This window comes from Triticum dicoccoides, chromosome 5A (genome assembly GCF_002162155.2).
Source record: "Triticum dicoccoides isolate Atlit2015 ecotype Zavitan chromosome 5A, WEW_v2.0, whole genome shotgun sequence".
Lineage (NCBI taxonomy): Eukaryota > Viridiplantae > Streptophyta > Magnoliopsida > Poales > Poaceae > Triticum > Triticum dicoccoides.
The window spans coordinates 284,241,787-284,263,495 of NC_041388.1; the positions used below are offsets into that span (position 1 = coordinate 284,241,787).

General features: G+C 48.4%; 1 protein-coding gene and 1 non-coding gene across 2 annotated transcripts in view; both read right to left on the reverse strand.

The window, feature by feature from the left end:
* LOC119301054 overlaps positions 1 to 11,220 on the reverse strand; it is a 15,812-nt gene extending 4,592 nt beyond the window's left edge. The window contains exons 1-9 of the mRNA XM_037577955.1: positions 10,979 to 11,220; positions 10,703 to 10,810; positions 10,450 to 10,587; positions 9,611 to 9,931; positions 8,300 to 8,663; positions 7,148 to 8,052; positions 6,982 to 7,067; positions 6,681 to 6,899; positions 5,236 to 5,364 (exon numbers count right to left, since the gene is read on the reverse strand). Of these exons, the coding sequence (XP_037433852.1) occupies positions 5,236 to 5,364; positions 6,681 to 6,899; positions 6,982 to 7,067; positions 7,148 to 8,052; positions 8,300 to 8,663; positions 9,611 to 9,931; positions 10,450 to 10,587; positions 10,703 to 10,810; positions 10,979 to 11,083 (2,375 nt within the window). The 5' untranslated portion in view covers positions 11,084 to 11,220. The remainder of the gene's footprint in view (positions 1 to 5,235; positions 5,365 to 6,680; positions 6,900 to 6,981; positions 7,068 to 7,147; positions 8,053 to 8,299; positions 8,664 to 9,610; positions 9,932 to 10,449; positions 10,588 to 10,702; positions 10,811 to 10,978) is intronic.
* Positions 11,221 to 11,237: 17 nt separating this feature from the next.
* TRNAR-ACG lies at positions 11,238 to 11,310 on the reverse strand. The gene has a single exon. It is a non-coding gene; the product is annotated as a tRNA-Arg (tRNA).
* Between the last annotated feature and the right edge of the window lie 10,399 nt (positions 11,311 to 21,709).

Sequence of the window (21,709 nt, forward strand, 5' to 3'; positions counted from 1 at the left end):
CTAAACTCCTTCCAAACACTTGGCATATCACACCATGTATCATGCCCTCATGCCCATCAACAGAATGGCTCTGCTAGCATGGACGCATAGTTGAGGTCGGGCTAGCTCTCCTGGCAGGGGCCTCCATGCCCCTCAAGTTTTGGGATGAGGCTTTTCTTACCGTTGTTCACATCATTAATATGCTCCCTAGTCGAGTCATCAACAATGAAACTCCGGTAGAAAGACTTCTTCACACAAAACCAGACTATAAATCTCTTCGCGTGTTTGGGTGTGCTTGTTGGCCCAATCTTCGCCCATACAATAAAAGAAAACTCATGCTTAGCTCAAAGCAATGTGCTTTTCTAGGGTATAGCCCTCACCACAAAGGTGTCAAGTGTTTAGATATATCCACTGGCCGTGTCTATATATCTCGTGACGTCGTTTTTGACGAAACAAAATTTCCATTCGCCACCCTACATCCAAACGCCGGTGCTCGCCTCCGAGAAGAAATTCTCCTCCTGCCCACTCATCTCACCACCTTTGATCAAGAGGGTTCGAATTATGATGATCAACTGTTGACTAATCCTGCTACTAATGGTGTGCATGAGTTTTCTGATGATGTTACAGGAGATAACAGTGAAAACAATGGAGAAATCAGTGAAAAAAACGCGCCGGCAGCTCAATATCACATGTGTCCGCATCCAGGAGGCAAATCCTCCTCGGGATCGGCTCCACAGCCGCAGTTCAGTCGATCCCCCTCGAGATCCGCGCTGGCAGATGCGCCAGCGACAGCGCTGCTGTCCCCAGCCCAGCGCACGCCACGCGTCACGCCTCAACTGGTGGCGGCCCGAGCTTCTCTCCGCGCCAACCCTCGTCCGGCACGTGGCAGCCCGCGGCTCGTCAGGACGGCGCGCGATTCCGTGACCAGCCAGTCACGTACAAGCGGCGCGACCCGACTCGCCAGTCTGACACGGGGCCCGGGCCTGCTATGGGATCTGGCACGGACTACGCGCGCGTCCACGCACCTGACTGGCGCCCAACCCGAGGCGGATACGCCATCATCCACCAATGATGAGGCCCCGGGATCTTCTACGCCAACTGAAGATGCTGCACCTGATCAAACTGCCATAGAAGATCCGACGGGAGCAGATTCTGCTACAGGAGCTTCTGCTCCGGGATTCTCTGTGGCTAGGGATCCCGCTGTTGCACCGTCACGACGTACACGACTACAGCATGGGGTAATACATCCCGTTAATTATAAACACATAACCAAATATGGTATGGTTTGTTCTACAGGTGAACCACAGACGCTTGAGGAAGCACTTGGTGATGAAAGGTGGAAAAATGCTATGAACAAAGAATACATGGCACTCAAGAAAAATAAAACTTGGCATTTAGTTCCCCCACAGCAAGGTAAAAATTTAATTGATTACAAGTGGGTATTCAGAATCAAAAGGAAATCTGATGGAACTATTGATCGCTACAAAGCTAGGCTCATTGCAAAGGGTTTTAAACAACGGTATGGCATAGATTACGAGGAAACATTTCGTCCAGTTGTTAAAGCTGCCACTATCCGTCTTGTTTTGTCTATCGCTGTTTCCAGGGGATGGAGTCTCAGGAAACTTGATGTTCAGAACGCGTTTCTTCATGGTGTTCTGGAAGAGGAGGTATATATGAAACAACCTCCTGGGTTTATAAGTAAAAGTGCACCCTCTCATGTCTGCAAGTTGGACAAAGCACTTTATGGTTTGAAACAGGCACCAAGAGCATGGTACTCCCGTCTGTGTCACAAAATGCAAACACTTGGTTTTGTTCCTTCAAAGTCTGACACCTCTCTGTTCATCTACAGCAAGTCCAATACATGCATATTTGTCCTAATATATGTTGATGATATTATTGTGACAAGCTCATCTGATGAAGCTATCACAGGACTGTTAAAAGATTTGAGTGCAGATTTTGCCTTGAAAGATCTTCGAGACTTGCATTATTTTCTTGGGATTGAAGTAAAGAGGCACAAGGATGGACTTCATCTCTCCCAAGAAAAGTATGTAGTTGACTTGGTAAGAAAAGCTGGTCTACAAGGTTGTAAACCTACACCTACTCCACTATCCAGCTCAGAAAAATTATCTCACACAAGGAACTCTCTTGACTCAAGAGGACAGCACAAAATACAGAAGCTTGGTAGGAGCTCTTCAATACCTTACTCTTACTAGGCCTGATATTTCTTTTGCTGTCAACAAAGTATGTCAGTTCCTTCATGCACCTACAACTGTTCATCTCACTGCTGCCAAACAGATAGTTAGATATGTCAAAAACACATTAAGCATGGGTCTTAATTTCAGCAAGTCATCCTCTACACTTGTCAATGCATTCTCTGATTCTGATTGGGCAGGCTGTCTTGATGATAGACGCTCTACTAGTGGTTTTGCTGTTTTCTTTGGACCCAACTTAATTTCATGGTGTGCTCGCAAGCAAGCTACAGTCTCCAGATCTAGTACAGAGGCAGAATATAAGGCTTTGGCAAATGCCACAGCTGAAATCATATGGGTTCAATCCATGCTCAAGGAACTTGGTATAAAGAGTAAACAAGCTCCATGTTTGTGGTGTGATAACCTTGGTGCCACCTATCTTTCAGCTAACCCAGTGTTTCATGCAAGGACCAAACACATTGAGATAGATTTTCATTTTGTCAGAGAAAGGGTGGCTCACAAACAACTTGACATTCGTTTTGTGCATTCCAGTGATCAAATTGCAGATGGATTCACAAAGGCATTGCCTGTCAAGAGCTTTGAAAACTTCAAGTATAATCTCAACTTAATGGAGTTGTGATTAAGGGAGGGTGTTAAACATACATGACAGGCGCATCTTAGGAGATGGTTAGGTTGTTGAGTATAATGTTTATCTCATGTAACTTCTTATCTCTATCTCCTTTCTTGATCTCCAAGTATGTAATCTCAACCGAATGTATGCGCTGTTATGGGAGGTGCGCCCCATCTATATAACATGAAGCCGTCGGCCCGAGAAGGCAAGACGTTCCGCTAGTTCGCACAGAAGCCGCATATGACGAACCGTGTGCTCCAAGGCGGTGCCTTCAAGAAGGTTACGACGCTAACGCGCCGCCACCGCCCGACCCGAGGATCAGAGTTTCCCCTGGAGCAACACGATGATCGATGAGAGCCACAACGACGCCTTCAAGGGAACGCGCTACGCCGCCGCCGGTCCGTCCGAAGATAGAACAGGTTTTCACCCTGGCCAACACTCACCGCCACCGAACGCCACACCCCAGCCACCATGCCGCCCACACGGCCATGGTCACCGGACAGCACAAAGCCACGGGCTCTGCCCATGAGCATCGCGCTACCACCACCAGGGCCGCCGCCCCGGCATCCAAGACCTTGACACCATCTCACCCAAGACCCGTCGCTACCCCAACCAAAGAGACGAATGGAAAGGCCTCGCCTTTCACACCCCTGGGCAGCCCCCAGCGCCGAGACCCAATAGGCCGGCCAAAATTGGCCTCCGGCGACCCGTCCTGCTGCACCGGGCGCGAGACGAGCTCGATTCTGCAGCCGGGCGCGAGATGAGCTCGGTCCTGCTGCCGGGCGCGAGACGAGCTCGGTCCTGCTGCCGGGCGCAAGACGAGCACTGGACCGCGGCTGGGAGAAGGCCAGCCCTTCAACGAGGGTAGTGCCCGGACGACGACAAGAGGGGTCGGAACCGAAACAGGCCGTTCACCGACGGCCCAACGCCAGAGATGTCCAACCGCCACTGTGAGCCACCCCAAACCACCGCTATGAGCCACCACCACGCCATGGCAGCCCAAATCCACGTCGAGACCCCAAGGGGAGCCCCGAACTGCCCTGCAACAGCAGAGGCGCGCCACCGAGGCCGCAGCCCGCCCCCGTGCCGCCACACTCCACCCCCCAAGCTGCTCCCGCCGCCAGCCAACAGCAGGAGGCCCCTCATCCTCGCCGGAGCACCAGCCAGCCAAGGCAATGTGCCCTCCGGCCCAAGCTGCCGCAGCCCGAGCCGGCCGACAAGGGGATCTGGGCCGGCGGCGACACCACCCGCAGCAGAGCCGTCCCCGCCAACTCCACCTCGCTGGCCGCCCAACCACCGCGCAGTCACCGCCGCTCCACCGGCAAGCCGCCCCGCCCCGCGCGAGCGACGCGTCCTTGCCAAGCCGCCGCGCCCGCGCCGCGAGCAACAGGGGAGGGAGGCCAGAGGATCCCACCGCCGCCGACACCAACCGAGCTTCGCCCGGCGGCAATGAGGAGGAGAGGTGAGGAAGAGGAGCGGTCCGGCGGCGGCTAGGGTTCGCCCTGCCGCCCGCGGGAGCGGCTCGGGCGAGAGCGTTTTCGTTTCTTTGACCGTCGTTTTCCCAGTTTCTCGACTCTACCAAAAATATCATCTTTCACTTTAGACCACACACTAGTGCTGATTCGCCTATCAGGGAAAAGCCTATGATAATCCTAGCTGTCTCCTTCTAATCTACTTCTATAGCTCGTTGCTAGTTCCTACAGTTGCTGAATTCTCCAATATCCAATTTGTCTTTTGGATTTTGACCACTCAAAGAGCACTGGCTCTTGAACATGGGAGGCTTTCTAATGAGACGTTCACATAACGTTTTCTAATATAGTAGTACCAGTTGTTTTGCTTGTAAAAGTAGGGCGTACTATTGTATTTAGACTCGTTGAACCTTGAATTTGGCCCTCACTTGGCAACTGGTTCTTTAGTGTCTCACATAGAAGATACCGATGAAAGTTCATGCAAGAATAGTTGCATGGCACATCATCCAACCCCATAGTGACAAAATTAAGATAATGATGTCTATGTTAGAAAATCCGAGGTGCGGTCGATTATACAAGGACAAACACAAGCACGAGTAACGACATCTAGATTTGTTAACGAGATTCACCGAACATCGGCTACGTCCCCGGGCATGACTATGGGCGCTCCTCCCCATGTACTAAATCATATAGTACAACGACAGCAAGCCCACCAAGGTCATCCAACAGCGTCTCCGACCACCCGCCATGTCCGACCAGACCGCCCCTTTCGTGATCTCTGTCTAGCCTACCAGCTTTTGTCTGGTCTATTTTGGCTACCCTGCGGTAGCTTTATATAATAGGCCAAGGTTACACGGTTCGACTCAAGCACATAACCCTCCGCTAATTACAAGTCCAACTATAGCCTAACTCGTACGCATATATTCGACACATGTCCAACAGTCAAGAGGGAAGGATCGTAACTTACCACAAACAAAAGCCACCTGCGCCATCATGGCCAATAATGAGAGAGCTGCTTTTTGGCATTTTTCTAAGCTCCAGTATTGAGGGACCCACATTACCGGAACTAGAAATGACATACTCCTCAGAGATCACACTGTAAAACAGACACAATACTGTGATTAGTTGACATCCATCCAGAGTTAGTACAGCAATCTTCAAGTGTATATCTTAAGTCAGAAAGAGACATCCTGTGAATACAATGCATCTCTAATAGGAATGTCTAGCAAAAGGCAACATCAACATGAACTTAGTAACAACTAATGCATTGCAAATATACTGAAAGTATCGTAAGTATAAAAATACTTTGCAAGTATGAAAAAAGTGCAGCTGACAAAACATGTATTCATTTACTTGGGCATCTACAAGGCAGAAACAAAAACAGCAATGTCTTTGTTGTTCGTTCAGAACTACATAGGTCTCGTTAGCCATCAGGCAGCAAAAAATAAACTATCTGATTGATTTGTGCATTGAACCTATGTACTCGGGGTTGTGTTCGTCGTTCTGTTATTCTTCTGGTAACAGAACCTGACGTGGTACATATAATTGTCACAAAGTACGCTTATACAAAACCTCCGCATAGATGGTTTTTCTCTTTAAGTCGAAATTTGAGATAATATTAGAGTGCTTATTGGAACATTAGAGTTGTATTTCACAACTTTGGAGCACAAACACTTTCAAAAGGAAATATGCAACAGAACAACTTCAATTTATCATCAAATAGAATGAATTGTCTTTCAGTGAAGGAAGAGTAGTAGAACATAAAAAGAGCCAGTCAGATCTTTAGGCAACTTCTTTCTTGATGTTATACAGAACTCAATAAAATATTTCAGCATACATTGGTTTTTTATAAACATTTTAAAAGTTTTAACAAGTTCATAGGAATTTGGTGTGTTTATGTCTAGAAAGATCTAGCGCAAGTTCCTTATCATTTCAGAACGTTCACTCTCTTAGTACTTTGGTAGAGTACAAATAGATAATTACATAGCCGCTTATATGACAATGAAGTAGCCACAACTCTAATAGTATGGTGAGATATTATATACATATATTAGGAGCCCTATAACTGAAAACAGAATTGTAGTTGTTAATGAATGCAATGTTTTTCTTATACATGACTAATTTGCAACCAAATAAGTTGAGTAGTTTTCTTTGTTTTATGATGAATATAAGAAATTCATCTCAGAATGAACGTGATGCCTCCAACTTTCATATAACAAAAATGGGTTGATACGCATTAACCAGATAACTAAGCTTACAACAATATAACAAGGCAAACCTTTGTATAATAAAGAATAATGTGGCAGTCATTTGAACATTTAACAACACAAATAACACTGGAAATGTGTCACACCATGCAGGCCGTAAAATTTGGGAGAAAGGAAACATTTTAATGCTTATAAGCAATTGTACCTCCATCCAGTGACCATAATCCATACATGCAAGTTTCTGCTGTCTTCCGCTGCTACAACATAATTTGGCTCAGATATCAAAAAGCAAGACACTGTCCCAGAAGGCATCAATTTGGTCAACAGCGAGATGTAGCCCAAGTTAACAGATACAATTTTCAGAGAATTGTCACCGCACTGATCCACTTTACACAAGGAGCATGAACAATCAATGCTTTGCATCCTGTCAATAAGTTATGTGATTAGCATCAATATAAGGGCGTGTCAAACATTTCCTGCATGGCACAAAAGGATAAGATTACAACCTGCAACATGGTATCCGTATACTGCTAAGGAGGACAAGAAACTGCCCATCAGGTGTAAACTGTATCCCGGATCTTCCAAGTGTAGACTGAAGCAAAAGAAAAAGTATCATACAAATGAATATTATTTCTTAACTGACAAAAAGTTCTATACATAGAAAGCTCTTACATTCCCGGTAGAAGCCTGCTCCAATGAGGGTAGTAGAAGGGTGGTGTAACCGACAAAATTAGGTGGTTTCTCATGGTGATCATTAAGAGTGATGTCATATACGTAGAGAAATCTCTTACAGCTCTCTGAAGATCCACAAAGTACATAAATATGTAAGCTGCTACTGTCTTTGGTGTTCAGCATGATAGACAAGACGGGCATCGGGTGCAGGTAGCAGCCCATAAGTTCTAGATGATGATCTGATCCTCTTGCTGATGTTCCTGGGTGTTTGGATAGTAGACCATTCACATGATTAATGTTTGAAAGTGCATGAGAAACATCGTGTCCATTGCCCATGTTCTTGTCACCTGCCCTGTCTGTGGATATTGAAGAGCCATTGTTGCCTTCTTTTGGGTCCTTCAACTGCTGTTGGCGTTGCACTGGTTCAACATTGCTGTTACCATGATTGTAGTGCGCGGGGTGGGAACTATCATCCATGCCAAACTCTTCCTCTAGACAAGCAAGGAGCGAATCAGACAAAACATACTGACCTTTCTCATGATCATATACTACATCAGGAATATCCTTTCTATTGTGTACCTCAACCTGACTCTCAGAAAATTGAGCATGACTTTCCCTTGTGCTCTTTAACAACTTTAAGTTCTCGTTAGGTTCCTTAGAGCATGCATCATCAAACTCATGGTGAGCACCCGTAGGTTTGGATCTGCTGTCACCCCCAATCTGTCCATCATCCTCAAAACTATCTGCGACAACGGCTTTCATGTCGTCTGATTTAGAGATCTGTTCTTTCATGCAATCATCATTAGGACCGATGTCTTTAACCGCCTCACACAGAGGTTCCTTGTGTACATGTGTTTGAGAGCCATTCATATTCCCTTCACCAACACTTGTAGGCGAAGTGGCACCTGCTGAAGGCAAGAAACTGTTCAGAAGAACCATATATTTCTTGCACACTGGGAAAAATTATCGGTCAAATGTTGTGAAACTCGTAGGGTTTATTTCTGTAAGCTGCTTTGCCAAAGAAAGTTTCGCTTTTCCAAAAAAGGGATATTTCTTGATTATGATAAATCAAATTTCTACAGAAGATATACTTATCTTTTTGTAAAATGGGTCAATGGAACATATATTTCCTATAGAATGAACAATAATTACCTTTGCAACCATCAGCAGAGGGATTTTGAGCTGCAACACTTCTCGCTAAAACTGCATCTTCTTTCTTTTTTTGCTTAACCTTCCTTCTTCTGTAAGTTTTCTCCAGAAGGGGGATAGCTTGGGGAAGCAAAAATGTCATCATAGACCTAGCTACTTCCTTCTCTGCTGCTTCCAAGTCAGACTTTTCAGAGCCTAAATAAGAACTGGAAGATAAACCATCTTCCTGAGATGAATTTGGAACATAATCTCCCAAATTATCATTAACCAGAGTGCATTTTGAATCACAGGGTATTTCCTCCAGCAATGGAGGCATGCATATTGGAGTAGAAACAACAGACAACTGTGAGTTGCTTACAGGATCTCCCTTGAACATTGAAAAGTAAATGTCGTTATCAAATACTGGCCTTTCAACTATAAACTAGAGTCAAAATTCAGAGCTGCTAAAAGAATACGCAGGTAGACATCTAACCAGCAGCTAAAACATGACAGAGTTTAAGAACGTGATAATCAACATTTAAGTCCTTAATATCCTGGCTAGGGTACAGAATAATTTCTTCATTGTAAAACCAAGACATATTCCCATCCAGGCTATAAGTATAACAGCTATGATCCAAAAATTTGCCCTTCATTATTTTCATAAAAGGGTTATTGCCAGATGGCTATTCAGTGTGCAAAGCTCTGTAACTTCTTAAGATCAAATTAAAAAATATATGGCTTTCTAGAGCGCAATTCTAATTCCTGAAGCTAGAAAGAATTATTTTCATAAAAGGGATATTGCCAGATGGTATTCAGTGCGCAAAGCTCTGTAACTCCTTAAGATCAAATTAAAAAATATATGGCTTTCTAGAGCGCAATTCTAATTCCTGAAGCTAGAAAGAATTACCTCAAAGTCAGCTAATGCTAACCATTCAACGTCATACTCATGAAATAAAGTTTTCTGAAACAACAGAAAATTCAAACAAACTATGTGACACTAGTGGTCTATTTTTCTTTCTCGGTCAGTTCCTCTAACATTCGAACTCTATGGGATGAATAGGAGAGCTCCAACCATCCATTTCAGTGGATAATGTACGACATTTACTTTGTTGATGTAGAAGAGATTAAGTATATGATCTAGGTGGAGTATAGATAAAAAAGTTAAAAGCAAGCACCATATCTGATGGTGGACCACATCCTATGCAACGAACGATAGTTTCATCCACGGTAAGCTGTGATGTAGTTTATTTTGCAGTTGAACCAACAAATATAATGTCAAAAGTAGTCAAACATTAAGTATACTGCAAGGGGAAAATCCTAAAAAAATCAACATACCTTGTTGAAACTTTGACGAGCAGATTTATCCAACTCTACTGTGCTGTTATCAACTGAAGTCAACATATCCTGGTTGTGGGCTCTCTTAGCAGTACCTTCCTCCTGGATCGGGTTCATACTTCTTTTAGCAGTTACAACTGTCTTGTCCAAACAAACATGCTGCTCTTTGTGATCATCAGAAACATCAGCTGCAACCGTATCAGTTGACGGTGAAGCAGCACCATAAATTTTTGGAGAAGGCATGTCTATTCCAAATCCAGTCGAATCTACTAGAAGCTGACGAAGCAGTCTCTGAACAGATGCATTTTTGAACCCAAAAAGCTGCACAAGACAACAGCAAAGCTAAACATTTATAATCTGGCTATGGTAAACAGTGTTGAAGGCACTCAGTTATGGTCTATTGAAAAGTTTAACAAGAATCAAGAATAGCAATGGTCATGGTCTGCTTTATATTGATTCAGTGTAGGTTGCTGACTCATGTTGGAACAACTATCTGGATTCAAATGATATAACTCTGTGAACGTGACAGGGCCCTGGAGCTGTAGTACTCAATTGGTTGCACCAAAGTGGTTGTTACTTGTTTATCTGTCTACATAGTTCCTTTCTTGTCATACATCAAAAAAAAGTTATGCTTGTAGTCATACCAGTAGATTCTGATGTGAGTGATGGCAAACCATCTATAACTTGTTAAACGTCCATATATGGTTTTACAGAAAGTGTACAGGGGGATGGGCAATGCCCTCGGCCATGAGCTTCCTGGGAAAAGCGAACTAGGAAGGAACATTTTCATTGCAATGCACAGGTTCATGTAACTAAATAAATGGATATGAAGAGCATGCCTCGACACCGTCAATCTTCTGAGGGAAGCTCCCCAGCCTCTGCCAGTCCCTGACTTTGGCCCCTGTCTTCTTGTGGAAGTTCTTCCAAGCTATATCCGGTGTCTGGCCTGTCGCGCAATCTCCCTCGGTGGATGTGACCTGCAGATTGAGCCCATCACTGTTGATTTCGTTTGCAGTGGGTCACCATCCAGGCAGCAGAAGGTGGTAATCAGTGGTAGGAGTAGTACAGAAGATTGTGTTTGTTTGTGTGAACCTGGAATACAGGCCCTCTGGGTCCTTGCCGGATCTCCATGGCGTACGATATCCCGGAGAAATGGCGGACGGCGTGATAGCCCACTGGGTACGGGTACCGATCTTTGCCCTTGGGTGAGCAAACAAGGAGAGGTGAAGTGTTAGGGAGTACACCGACCATGGATTCCACATGTAAATTCAACTGACGAGACCTGAGAGAGCAAAGGGGAAGACGATGCCTCGATTGGGAATAGGACGCGAACCCTAGGGGAGGGAGGAAGAGGGACGGAGAGCAAACCCTTGAGCAGCTCCAGTACTTGCGCTCCCATTCGCCGCCGCGGTAAAGCGCCCCCGCCGATACCATCTCGATGAAGCGGTCCCCGTCAGCCTCCTTCGCCGCCATCTCCTCTCGTCTTCTTCGCTTCAGGCCGCAAAAAATGGCAGAGGGAGAGAGCGCGGGCGATGTGGTCAGTTTTGGTGGGGAATTTTGCGAAATGGCGGCAAGGCCTTTTGGCTGTGCGCGCGGCAAACGGAATGGCGCGCAAGAAATAAAAAATCGACTCCGCTGGGGATCGAACCCAGAATCTCTGGTTTCGTAGACCAGCGCCTTATCCATTGGGCCACGGAGTCCTTGTTACCTAATTATCTTTTCATGCCCACTATTTCGAAAGAATAGGTCGGGCAATCATATACCCCAGTCATATATTTCTTCATGAACGTCCATGTTGTGGTGGGTTTGAAAAAAAAATATGAATATCTCTAACTACAACATGATACTCCCTTCGTTCCAAAATTTTTGTCTTAAATTTCTCTAAATACGGATGTGTCAAGTCACATTTTAGTATTAGATATATTCGTATCTAGACAAATCTAAGACAAGATTTTTGGGACGGAGGGAGTACTTGTGTAAAGGCAGTACATTTATCCATAAAAGCAAAGAGACAATCTTTATGGTTAGTTATACTTCTAGGTGGTAATTTATTGAACCAAGTTTTAGCATCACCTGCAAACAGCAGTGAAAAGGAAATAGCTTAAGCATGAAGTATTCGATGTTTCTATGCTTCTTAGAAAAGAGTGTCGGGGGGATGGTGTCGGATGTGGGGTTCCGGCAAACCCTTAAGGTTCGAACACTAGGGTGCGCGCGAAGTCTTTCCTTCCCACCAATCTACGTCCTAACTCACTAAGATCTCGCAGACGAACTCGACCAACTCGCAACACAAAAAGTCACAAGATTTATACTGGTTCGGGCCACCGTTGTGGTGTAATACCCTACTCCAGTGTGGTGGTGGTGGATTGCCTCTAGGGCTGGTGATGAACAGTACAAGGGAAGAACGGCCTCCTGAGGTTAAGGTGTTCTTGTGAGTAGGCTCTCGATCGGGTTGGATCAAGCCAGGATCTGATGCCTCTACTATGGTGGCTAGCTCTACTTATATAGTACCTGGTCCTCTTCCAAAATATCGAGCGAGAAGGGAGCCAACAATTGCGGGCTAATTCGAAGGGGGACAACTAGTACAAGCTATCCTGACAAAAGTGGTCTTCGCCTGCCAAAGGCTCTGGTGGTGACGTCGTCTTGGGCTCCACGATGACCTCCGCCTTGCCGTCCTCCCGGTCTTGGTCTCGTTGCACCAATATAGCAACCTTTGTCTGATGCCTTGGTACTCCTCGCCTGCGCTAGCCTCCTTAGCATCAAAGAGGAAACGAGAATGCTGCGCACGCTGGCGCCCGCCTGGCGCGTGCCTGGTGTCGTGCGTCATGGCTCACGTCACGAGGGTCTCGTGAGGTTTGCCCCGCCTTGATATCTCCGCTCCTCGTGAGCCTGCCTGGCTAGGACACTCCCGAGGAGGCCTTGCGTCGTCCGCCTCGCGAGGGTCATGGATGCTTTGCTGGTGAAGATGGGTCATATGGCCTGCAGGCTCAGCCACGCCGCGGGCCGCAGGCAGGCAAGTCTTGGGACCCCCGTTCCCAAAACGCCGACAGTAGCCCCCGGGCCCAAGGTGCGCTCGGGCTTGGCTTCGCAGCGAAGCCAATGGCCAAGTTCGGAGCACTGCGGGCCCCCAAAAGCCTACGGTCTCGATTGACGTGTGGCGGCTGATTGGACGTGGGCGTCTCCGCTTCCCCACGCTGCGTTGGCAACTGCACGACTTGGAAAGTCCCTGTGACATGCAAAGGAAAACCATCATTACCTGCGATCGTGGGAGACGCCGGTTGGCCTTCTCTTGCTATAAATGGGGAGGGGGTGGAGCCCCCGTTGCCCATCTCTTCCTTGCTTGCTTGCTTCTTCCTCCTTGCTCCACTGCCAACAACAATGGCGCCTATCAGAAAGTTTTCTACTGAAGAGAAAGGAAAGGCTCCCCGCATTGATCCGGGGCCTCTTCCACCGAAGAAGAGGTCGATCCATCGCCGTGATGAGGCGGCGATGCAGGTGGTGTTGAGGCCTTGGTGCGAGCGGCCTCCTCCGGGGTACCCGCTGCCCTTGTACGCCCAAGCCGAAGGCTCGGGAGGACGGGGTGACGAGCAGCGCCGCCCACGCCACATCCAGGGTCGCCGCGCCACGGCGACGCGGGCCTTCGCCCCTAGGGTTCACGCCGCTGACTCCTTCGCACGAGTTGGTGCTGTGGGCGCCGATGCCTCCGAGCTCCTGGATCCGCTTCCCTCGGTTCTTCTCCGACGTGATGCCGCCGAGGGGGCCTCTCGAGCTCTGGCTGCAGCACGCCTACTGCAGCCCCCCAGCGACCGGAGCAGAGATCGAAGCGGTCCCCACCGGCAAGATCTTCATGATGCGTGGCTGGGGCGAGATCGCGCGGGTCTGCCGTGCGAGGGGCGCCCTCGCGATCCACTTCGAGTTCAACGGCGCCTCCACGCTCTTCTCCAAGGTCTTTGATGCCGAGGGCCGCCGCCTGGAGTGCTGCTCCGGAGAGGAGCGCGAGGCTGATGTGCGCCCCGCTCATGACCACTCCAGCAGCAGCAGCCCTTAGGAGTCCAACAGCTCTCCTGAGCTCTACGAGACTCCGGAGACGAGCGACGACAGCTACGTGCCCCCGAGCTCTCGCCGCGCTCGGAGCAGAGCTGCGGCGTCCGGTCATCGCCGTTGCTGATCTGGATGGGGTTGGCGCCGGCCTCCCATGGCCCACTGTTGATGATGGCGTCCACCACGGAAGGATGTAGATAGGATTTCTCCTAGTATCGGCTTTCGTTTCCTGCAATGAATCATGAATTACCCCGTGGGGGCATGTAAGGGTCCGTAATGTCCTTTGTGCTTATCTTCCCTGTTATGAAAATTTGGTGAACGCATGTCCCGTTAAGGCTCGGTCCCCCCTTTCTTTCCTCGCGATAGCTTGTTGCTCTAAGCCGACAGGTCCCGGTCCCCAGACAGGCTACAACCGTCGCTGGTATGCCAGGTCGCGCGCCGTGGTCAAGGGCAGGAGGTGTGCGGCCCGAGGTCCAGTAAGAGCCCCTGAGGCGCGATGCTCGGGAGGTCCCCCTTAGCGCTCAAGCAGCCATGGGAAGGCAAGAAAGGGAGTTGACGTGGCCGCAACGAGGCTGCGGCAAGGCGTGAGCGACCATTAGGCCCAAGCATGTAGCCGATCCGAGTGCGGGACTTATCTTGTTGATCTCGTGGCGACTCCTGACGTTGCGCTAGGGCTGCGCGCCTACTCGTGCGGCATAGCTAGGCTGGCCCATACGAGTTTCCTTCCCCTCATGCTCTCCTTAGTGCTCTACGTCCTCAGGTCCCGGCCCTCGAGCGAGCTCAGCCGCCGCTGGTATGCCAGGCCGCGATGCCATGGTCAAGGCCAGGGGTGAGGGCTGGAGAGCCAGTAAGAGCTCCTGAGTCGCGATGCTCAGGAGCCCCCCTTTTAACACTCAAGCGAATTGCACGAGAGGAAAGGAGACTCACGGTGCCGCCTGCTATCCTTCCCACGGGGTCCCTGTGAACAGGCACAAGAAGAAACAATGTTTGTCGTTACAGCTGTCAGCCTGCCTCTGGTTGCTCTGGATGAGGAGAAGGCACTGAGGGCCTGGTGAGGTGATGTGCGCGTGGCGTGCCGCGAGCCAGAGCTCGACCACTTAGATTTGTCGGCGTGGCAGGGACGGACCCATGCACCAGCACCGTGCCTGTGTGGAGGCCCCGGGGGAGGCGATGATCGAGCAGGTGATAGCAGTTGGCAGGTTAAGCATGGAGAGCAGATCAACTTGGACAAATGCAGGAAGGTACATGCCACCGGGTCCGGCCCGAGCATCTTGGGGATGATGCAGCCTGAGGGGCGCCCCCAATAAGGTAAGCTAAAGATATAAGCAAAAGGGATACATGTCGCAGGGACGGACCCACGCGGCCTGGGAATAATGCAGCCCGAGGGGCGCTCCCAGCTAAACGAGCTTGGAAGATGTCACCTTGTTCTGTAGACGGAGTAGAGTTGGTGCAGCTGAAGGCGTGCGTTGAAGAAATGACTCCTCATGCGTCGCCAGGTCCTTGAGCCTCAGGAGGCTCTGGGGCTCGGGAGGTTCCCTGAAGGCCGTCTCCATCTCCTCCAGAACGGCGTGGTACCTGGCTTCCTGAGCCATCACGACACGTCGCATGTTGCGCTGATAGGCCGATGCCATGCTCGGCAAGCCAAAGGGCATACGAACGTAGCTGTGTGGCGGGCCCTCGCAATGGCCCACACGCGAAGGCCAGAAACGCTCCTGAGATGCGACCCTGTTGAGTGACGTCGATGCAGACATGTAGCCCAGCATCCTCATCAGGATGCGGAGTTGCGCCTTGTGGGCGGCCGTCGCTGCGCATGGCTCTTGCTTCTTGCAGTTCCTGGATGGTCTTGGTGATGAACTCCTGAGTGGTGGGCACTCCTTGCCCTATGCTATCCCGAGGGTCACGTGTCGCGAAGCACACTTCCAAGTGGTGCCCAAGCGCCTCCCTCGTGAGGTTGGCAAGGTCTGAGGCCCTCCAGAAGAGAGCCCCTGAGCCCTGTCTGAGGAGGGCGCCGGGCGCGCCTCCCTATGCGACGGAGGGAGGCGCCCTGGAGCGGACGCTGGTCCTGACGTGGCTTCTGTCGCGACGCCGTCCTCCTGAGGTCCTACGCGGCGCGGATGCTTCTTCTTGGGGATGGTCTCCAGAGGGCCTTCATTTCTATTGTCGGGGTCATCGATTGCAGCGGCTTGAAAGGCGCGCTCAAGGGAGCACGCCGCATCTCTCTCTTCACACAGGACCATGATGATTCCTCCGCTTCCTGGCATCTTGAGAACGTTGTAGCCGTGATGAGTGACTGCCATGAACTTGGCCAGGGCTGGATACCCGGGGATGGCATTGTACGGCAGGCGGATGTGCGCGACGTCGAAGTCGATGAGCTCGGTGCGGTAGTTCTTGCGCTCCCCGAAGGTGACAGGCAGGCGGACCTGCCCTATCAGCATGGTGGAGCCGTCGGTCACTCCTAAGAAAGGCTTGGTGGGCTGGAGCTGCTCATATGGCACTTGGAGGTTGTCGAAGGTGTCGATGGACAGGACGTTGAGCCCTGCGCCGCCGTCGATGAGAGTCTTGGTGACCTGCACATTGTTGATGACTGGGGAACACAGCATAGGGAGGGTGCTAGCGATGGCCACGCACTTGAGCTGATCTGCCGAGTTGAAAGTGATGGCGCATTGGGACCACCTGAGCGGGCGCGTAGCCTCGAGCTTGGGGAGCATCGCGTTCACCTCGCGAGCAAACTGCTTGAAGGTGCGCTGAGAGGCTGGGGCCTGGGCGCCGCCCAAGATGCAGGCGATCGCACGCGGCTCCTGAAAGCCCCTGGCCCCTCGTCCTAGTGGTGGTGGTCGTTCCTTCTTGGTGGTGGCAGCGGGGGAAGACTGGCGTTGCCCTGGGGGCAATCCTCACAAGGCGGGTCCCTCCAGGTGCCCTCGTGAGGTTGGTCCTGCCAGCGGTCCTCATGAGGCCGGTCGTGCCACTCCTGGCGTGGGCCACGTGAAGGAAATATGCCCTAGAGGCAATAATAAAGTTATTATTTATTTCCTTATAATCATGATAAATGTTTATTATTCATGCTAGAATTGTATTTTCCGGAAACATAATACATGTGTGAATACATAGACAAACAGAGTGTCACTAGTATGCCTCTACTTGACTAGCTCGTTAATCAAAGATGGTTATGTTTCCTAACCATGAACAATGAGTTGTTATTTGATTAACGAGGTCACATCATTAGTAGAATGATCTGATTGACATGACCCATTCCATTAGCTTAGCACCTGATCGTTTAGTATGTTGCTATTGCTTTCTTCATGACTTATACATGTTCCTATGACTATGAGATTATGCAACTCCCGTTTACCGGAGGAACACTTTGGGTACTACCAAACGTCACAACGTAAACGGGTGATTATAAAGGAGTACTACAGGTGTTTCCAATGGTCGATGTTGGGTTGGCGTATTTCGAGATTAGGATTTGTCACTCCGATTGTTGGAGAGGTATCTCTGGGCCCTCTCGGTAATACACATCACATAAGCCTTGCAAGCATTACAACTAATATGTTAGTTGTGAGATGATGTATTACGGAACGAGTAAAGAGACTTACCGGTAACGAGATTGAACTAGGTATTGGATACCGACGATCGAATCTCGGGCAAGTAACATACCGATGACAAAGGGAACAACGTATGTTGTTATGCGGTCTGACCGATAAAGATCTTCGTAGAATATGTAGGAGCCAATATGGGCATCCAGGTCCCGCTATTGGTTATTGACCAGAGACATGTCTCGGTCATGTCTACATTGTTCTCGAACCCGTAGGGTCCGCACGCTTAAGGTTACGATGACAGTTATATTATGAGTTTATGCATTTTGATGTACCGAAGGTTGTTCGGAGTCCCGGATGTGATCACGGACATGACGAGGAGTCTCGAAATGGTCGAGACATAAAGATTGATATATTGGAAGCCTATGTTTGGACATTGGAAGTGTTCCGGGTGAAATCGGGATTTTACCGGGTTACCGGGAGGTTACCGGAACCCCCCCGGGAACCACATGGGCCTTCATGGGCCTTAGTGGAAAGGAGAAAGGGGCAGCCCAAGGGGGCTGCGCGCCTCCCCCCTTCTCCTAGTCCTATTAGGACTAGGAGAGGTGGCCGGCCACCCCTCTCCCTCTTTCCCCCTTGGGAATCCTAGTTGGAATAGGATTGGAGGGGAGTCCTACTCCCGGTAGGAGTAGGACTCCTCCTGCGCCTCCTCCTCCTGGCCGGCGCACCCTCCCCCCTTGGCTCCTTTATATACTGAGGCAGGGGCACCTCTAAACACACAAGTTGACACAAGTTGATCCACGTGATCGATTCCTTAGCCGTGTGCGGTGCCCCCTGCCACCATATTCCTCGATAATACTGTAGCGGAGTTTAGGCGAAGCCCTGCTGCTGTAATTCATCAAGATCGTCACCACGCCGTCGTGCTGACGGAACTCTTCCCCGACACTTTGCTGGATCGGAGTCCGGGGATCGTCATCGAGCTGAACGTGTGCTTGAACTCGGAGGTGCCGTAGTTTCGGTGCTTGATCGGTTGGATCGTGAAGACGTACGACTACTTCCTCTACGTCGTGTCATCGCTTCCGCAGTCGGTCTGCGTTGGGTACGTAGACAACACTCTCCTCTCGTTGCTATGCATCACATGATCCTGTGTGCGCGTAGGAAAATTTTTGAAATTACTACGAAACCCAACAGTGGCATCCGAGCCTAGGTTAATGATGTTGATGTTATATGCACGAGTAGAACACAAGTGAGTTGTGGACGATACAAGTCATACTGCCTACCAGCATGTCATATTTTGGTTCAGCGGTATTGTTGGACGAGACGACCCGGACCAACCTTACGCGTACGCTTACGCGAGACCGGTTCCCTCGACGTGCTTTGCACAGAGATGGCTTGCGGGCGACTGCCTCTCCAACTTTAGTTGAACCAAGTATGGCTACGCCCGGTCCTTTCGAAGGTTAAAACGGAGTCTATTTAACAAACTATCGTTGTGGTTTTGATGCGTAGGTGAGATTGGTTCTTACTTAAGCCCGTAGCAGCCACGTAAAACATGCAACAACAAAGTAGAGGACGTCTAACTTGTTTTTGCAGGGCATGTTGTGATGTGATATGGTCATGGCATGATGCTGAATTTTATTGTATGAGATGATCATGTTTTGTAACCAAGTTATCGGCAACTGGCAGGAGCCATATGGTTGTCGCTTTATTGTATGCAATGCAATCGCGATGTAATGCTTTACTTTATTACTAAACGGTAGTGATAGTCGTGGAAGCATAAGATTGGCGAGACGACAACGATGCTACGATGGAGATCAAGGTGTCGCGCCGGTGACGATGGTGATCATGACGGTGCTTCGGAGATGGAGATCACAAGCACAAGATGATGATGGCCATATCATATCACTTATATTGATTGCATGTGATGTTTATCTTTTTATGCATCTTATCTTGCTTTGATTGACGGTAGCATTATAAGATGATCTCTCACTAAATTATCAAGAAGTGTTCTCCCTGAGTATGCACCATTGCAAAAGTTCTTCGTGCTGAGACACCACGTGATGATCGGGTGTGATAGGCTCTACGTTCAAATACAACGGGTGCAAAACAGTTGCACACGCAGAATACTCAGGTTAAACTTGACGAGCCTAGCATATGCAGATATGGCCTCGGAACACGGAGACCGAAAGGTCGAGCGTGAATCATATAGTAGATATGATCAACATAATGATGTTCACCGATGAAACTACTCCATCTCACGTGATGATCGGATATGGTTTAGTTGATTTGGATCACGTGATCACTTAGAGGATTAGAGGGATGTCTATCTAAGTGGGAGTTCTTTAATAATATGATTAATTGAACTTAAAATTTATCATGAACTTAGTCCCTGATAGTATCTTGCTTGTTTATGTTGATTGTAGATAGATGGCTCGTGCTGTTGTTCCGTTAAATTTTAATGCGTTCCTTGAGAAAGCAAAGTTGAAAGATGATGGTAGCAATTACACGGACTGGGTCCGTAACTTGAGGATTATCCTCATTGCTGCACAGAAGAATTACGTCCTGGAAGCACCGCTGGGTGCCAGGCCTGCTGCTGGAGCAACGCCAGATGTTATGAACGTCTGGCAGAGCAAAGCTGATGACTACTCGATAGTTCAGTGTGCCATGCTTTACGGCTTAGAATCGGGACTTCAACGACGCTTTGAACGTCATGGAGCATATGAGATGTTCCAGGAGTTGAAGTTAATATTTCAAGCAAATGCCCGGATTGAGAGATATGAAGTCTCCAATAAGTTCTATAGCTGCAAGATGGAAGAGAACAGTTCTGTCAGTGAGCATATACTCAAAATGTCCGGGTATAATAATCACTTGATTCAATTGGGAGTTAATCTTCCGGATGATTGCGTCATTGACAGAATTCTCCAATCACTGCCACCGAGCTACAAGAGCTTCGTGATGAACTATAATATGCAAGGGATGAACAAGACTATTCCCGAGCTCTTCGCAATGCTGAAAGCTGCGGAGGTAGAAATCAAGAAGGAGCATCAAGTGTTGATGGTTAACAAGACCACTAGTTTCAAGAAAAAGGGCAAAGGGAAGAAAAAGGGGAACTTCAAAAAGAACGGCAAGCAAGTTGCTGCTCAAGAGAAGAAACCCAAGTCTAAACCTAAGCCTGAAACTGAGTGCTTCTACTGCAAGCAGACTGGTCACTGGAAGCGGAACTGCCCCAAGTATTTGGCGGATAAGAAGGATGGCAAGGTGAACAAAGGTATATGTGATATACATGTTATTGATGTGTACCTTACCAATGCTCGCAGTAGCACCTGGGTATTTGATACTGGTTCTGTTGCTAATATTTGCAACTCGAAACAGGGACTACAGAATAAGCGGGCACTGGCAAAGGACGAGGTGACGATGCGCGTGGGAAACGGTTCCAAAGTCGATGTGATCGCGGTCGGCACGCTACCTCTACATCTACCTTCGGGATTAGTATTAGACCTAAATAATTGTTGTTTGGTGCCAGCGTTGAGCATGAACATTATATCTGGATCTTGTTTAATGCGAGACGGTTATTCATTTAAATCAGAGAATAATGGTTGTTCTATTTATATGAGTAATATCTTTTATGGTTATGCACCCTTGAAGAGTGGTCTATTCTTACTAAATCTCGATAGTAGTAATACACATATTCATAATGTTGAAACCAAAAGATGCAGAGTTGATAATGAAAGTGCAACTTATTTGTGGCACTGTCGTTTAGGTCATATCGGTGTAAAACGCATGAAGAAACTCCATACTAATGGACTTTTGGAACCACTTGATTATGAATCACTTGGTACTTGCGAACCGTGCCTCATGGGCAAGATGACTAAAACACCGTTCTCCGGTACTATGGAGAGAGCAACAGATTTGTTGGAAATCATACATACTGATGTATGTGGCCCGATGAATATTGAGGCTCGTGGCGGATATCGTTATTTTCTCACCTTCACAGATGATTTGAGCAGATATGGATATATCTACTTAATGAAGCATAAGTCTGAAACATTTGAAAAGTTCAAAGAATTTCAGAGTGAAGTTGAAAATCATCGTAACAAGAAAATAAAGTTTCTACGATCTGATCGTGGAGGAGAATATTTGAGTTACGAGTTTGGTGTACATTTGAAAAATTGTGGAATAGTTTCGCAACTCACGCCACCCGGAACACCACAGCGTAATGGTGTGTCCGAACGTCGTAATCGTACTTTACTAGATATGGTGCGATCTATGATGTCTCTTACTGATTTACCGCTATCATTTTGGGGATATGCTTTAGAGACGGCCGCATTCACGTTAAATAGGGCACCATCAAAATCCGTTGAGACGACGCCTTATGAACTGTGGTTTGGCAAGAAACCAAAGTTGTCGTTTCTTAAAAGTTTGGGGCTGCGATGCTTATGTGAAAAAGCTTCAACCTGATAAGCTCGAACCCAAATCGGAGAAATGTGTATTCATAGGATACCCAAAGGAAACTGTTGGGTACACCTTCTAT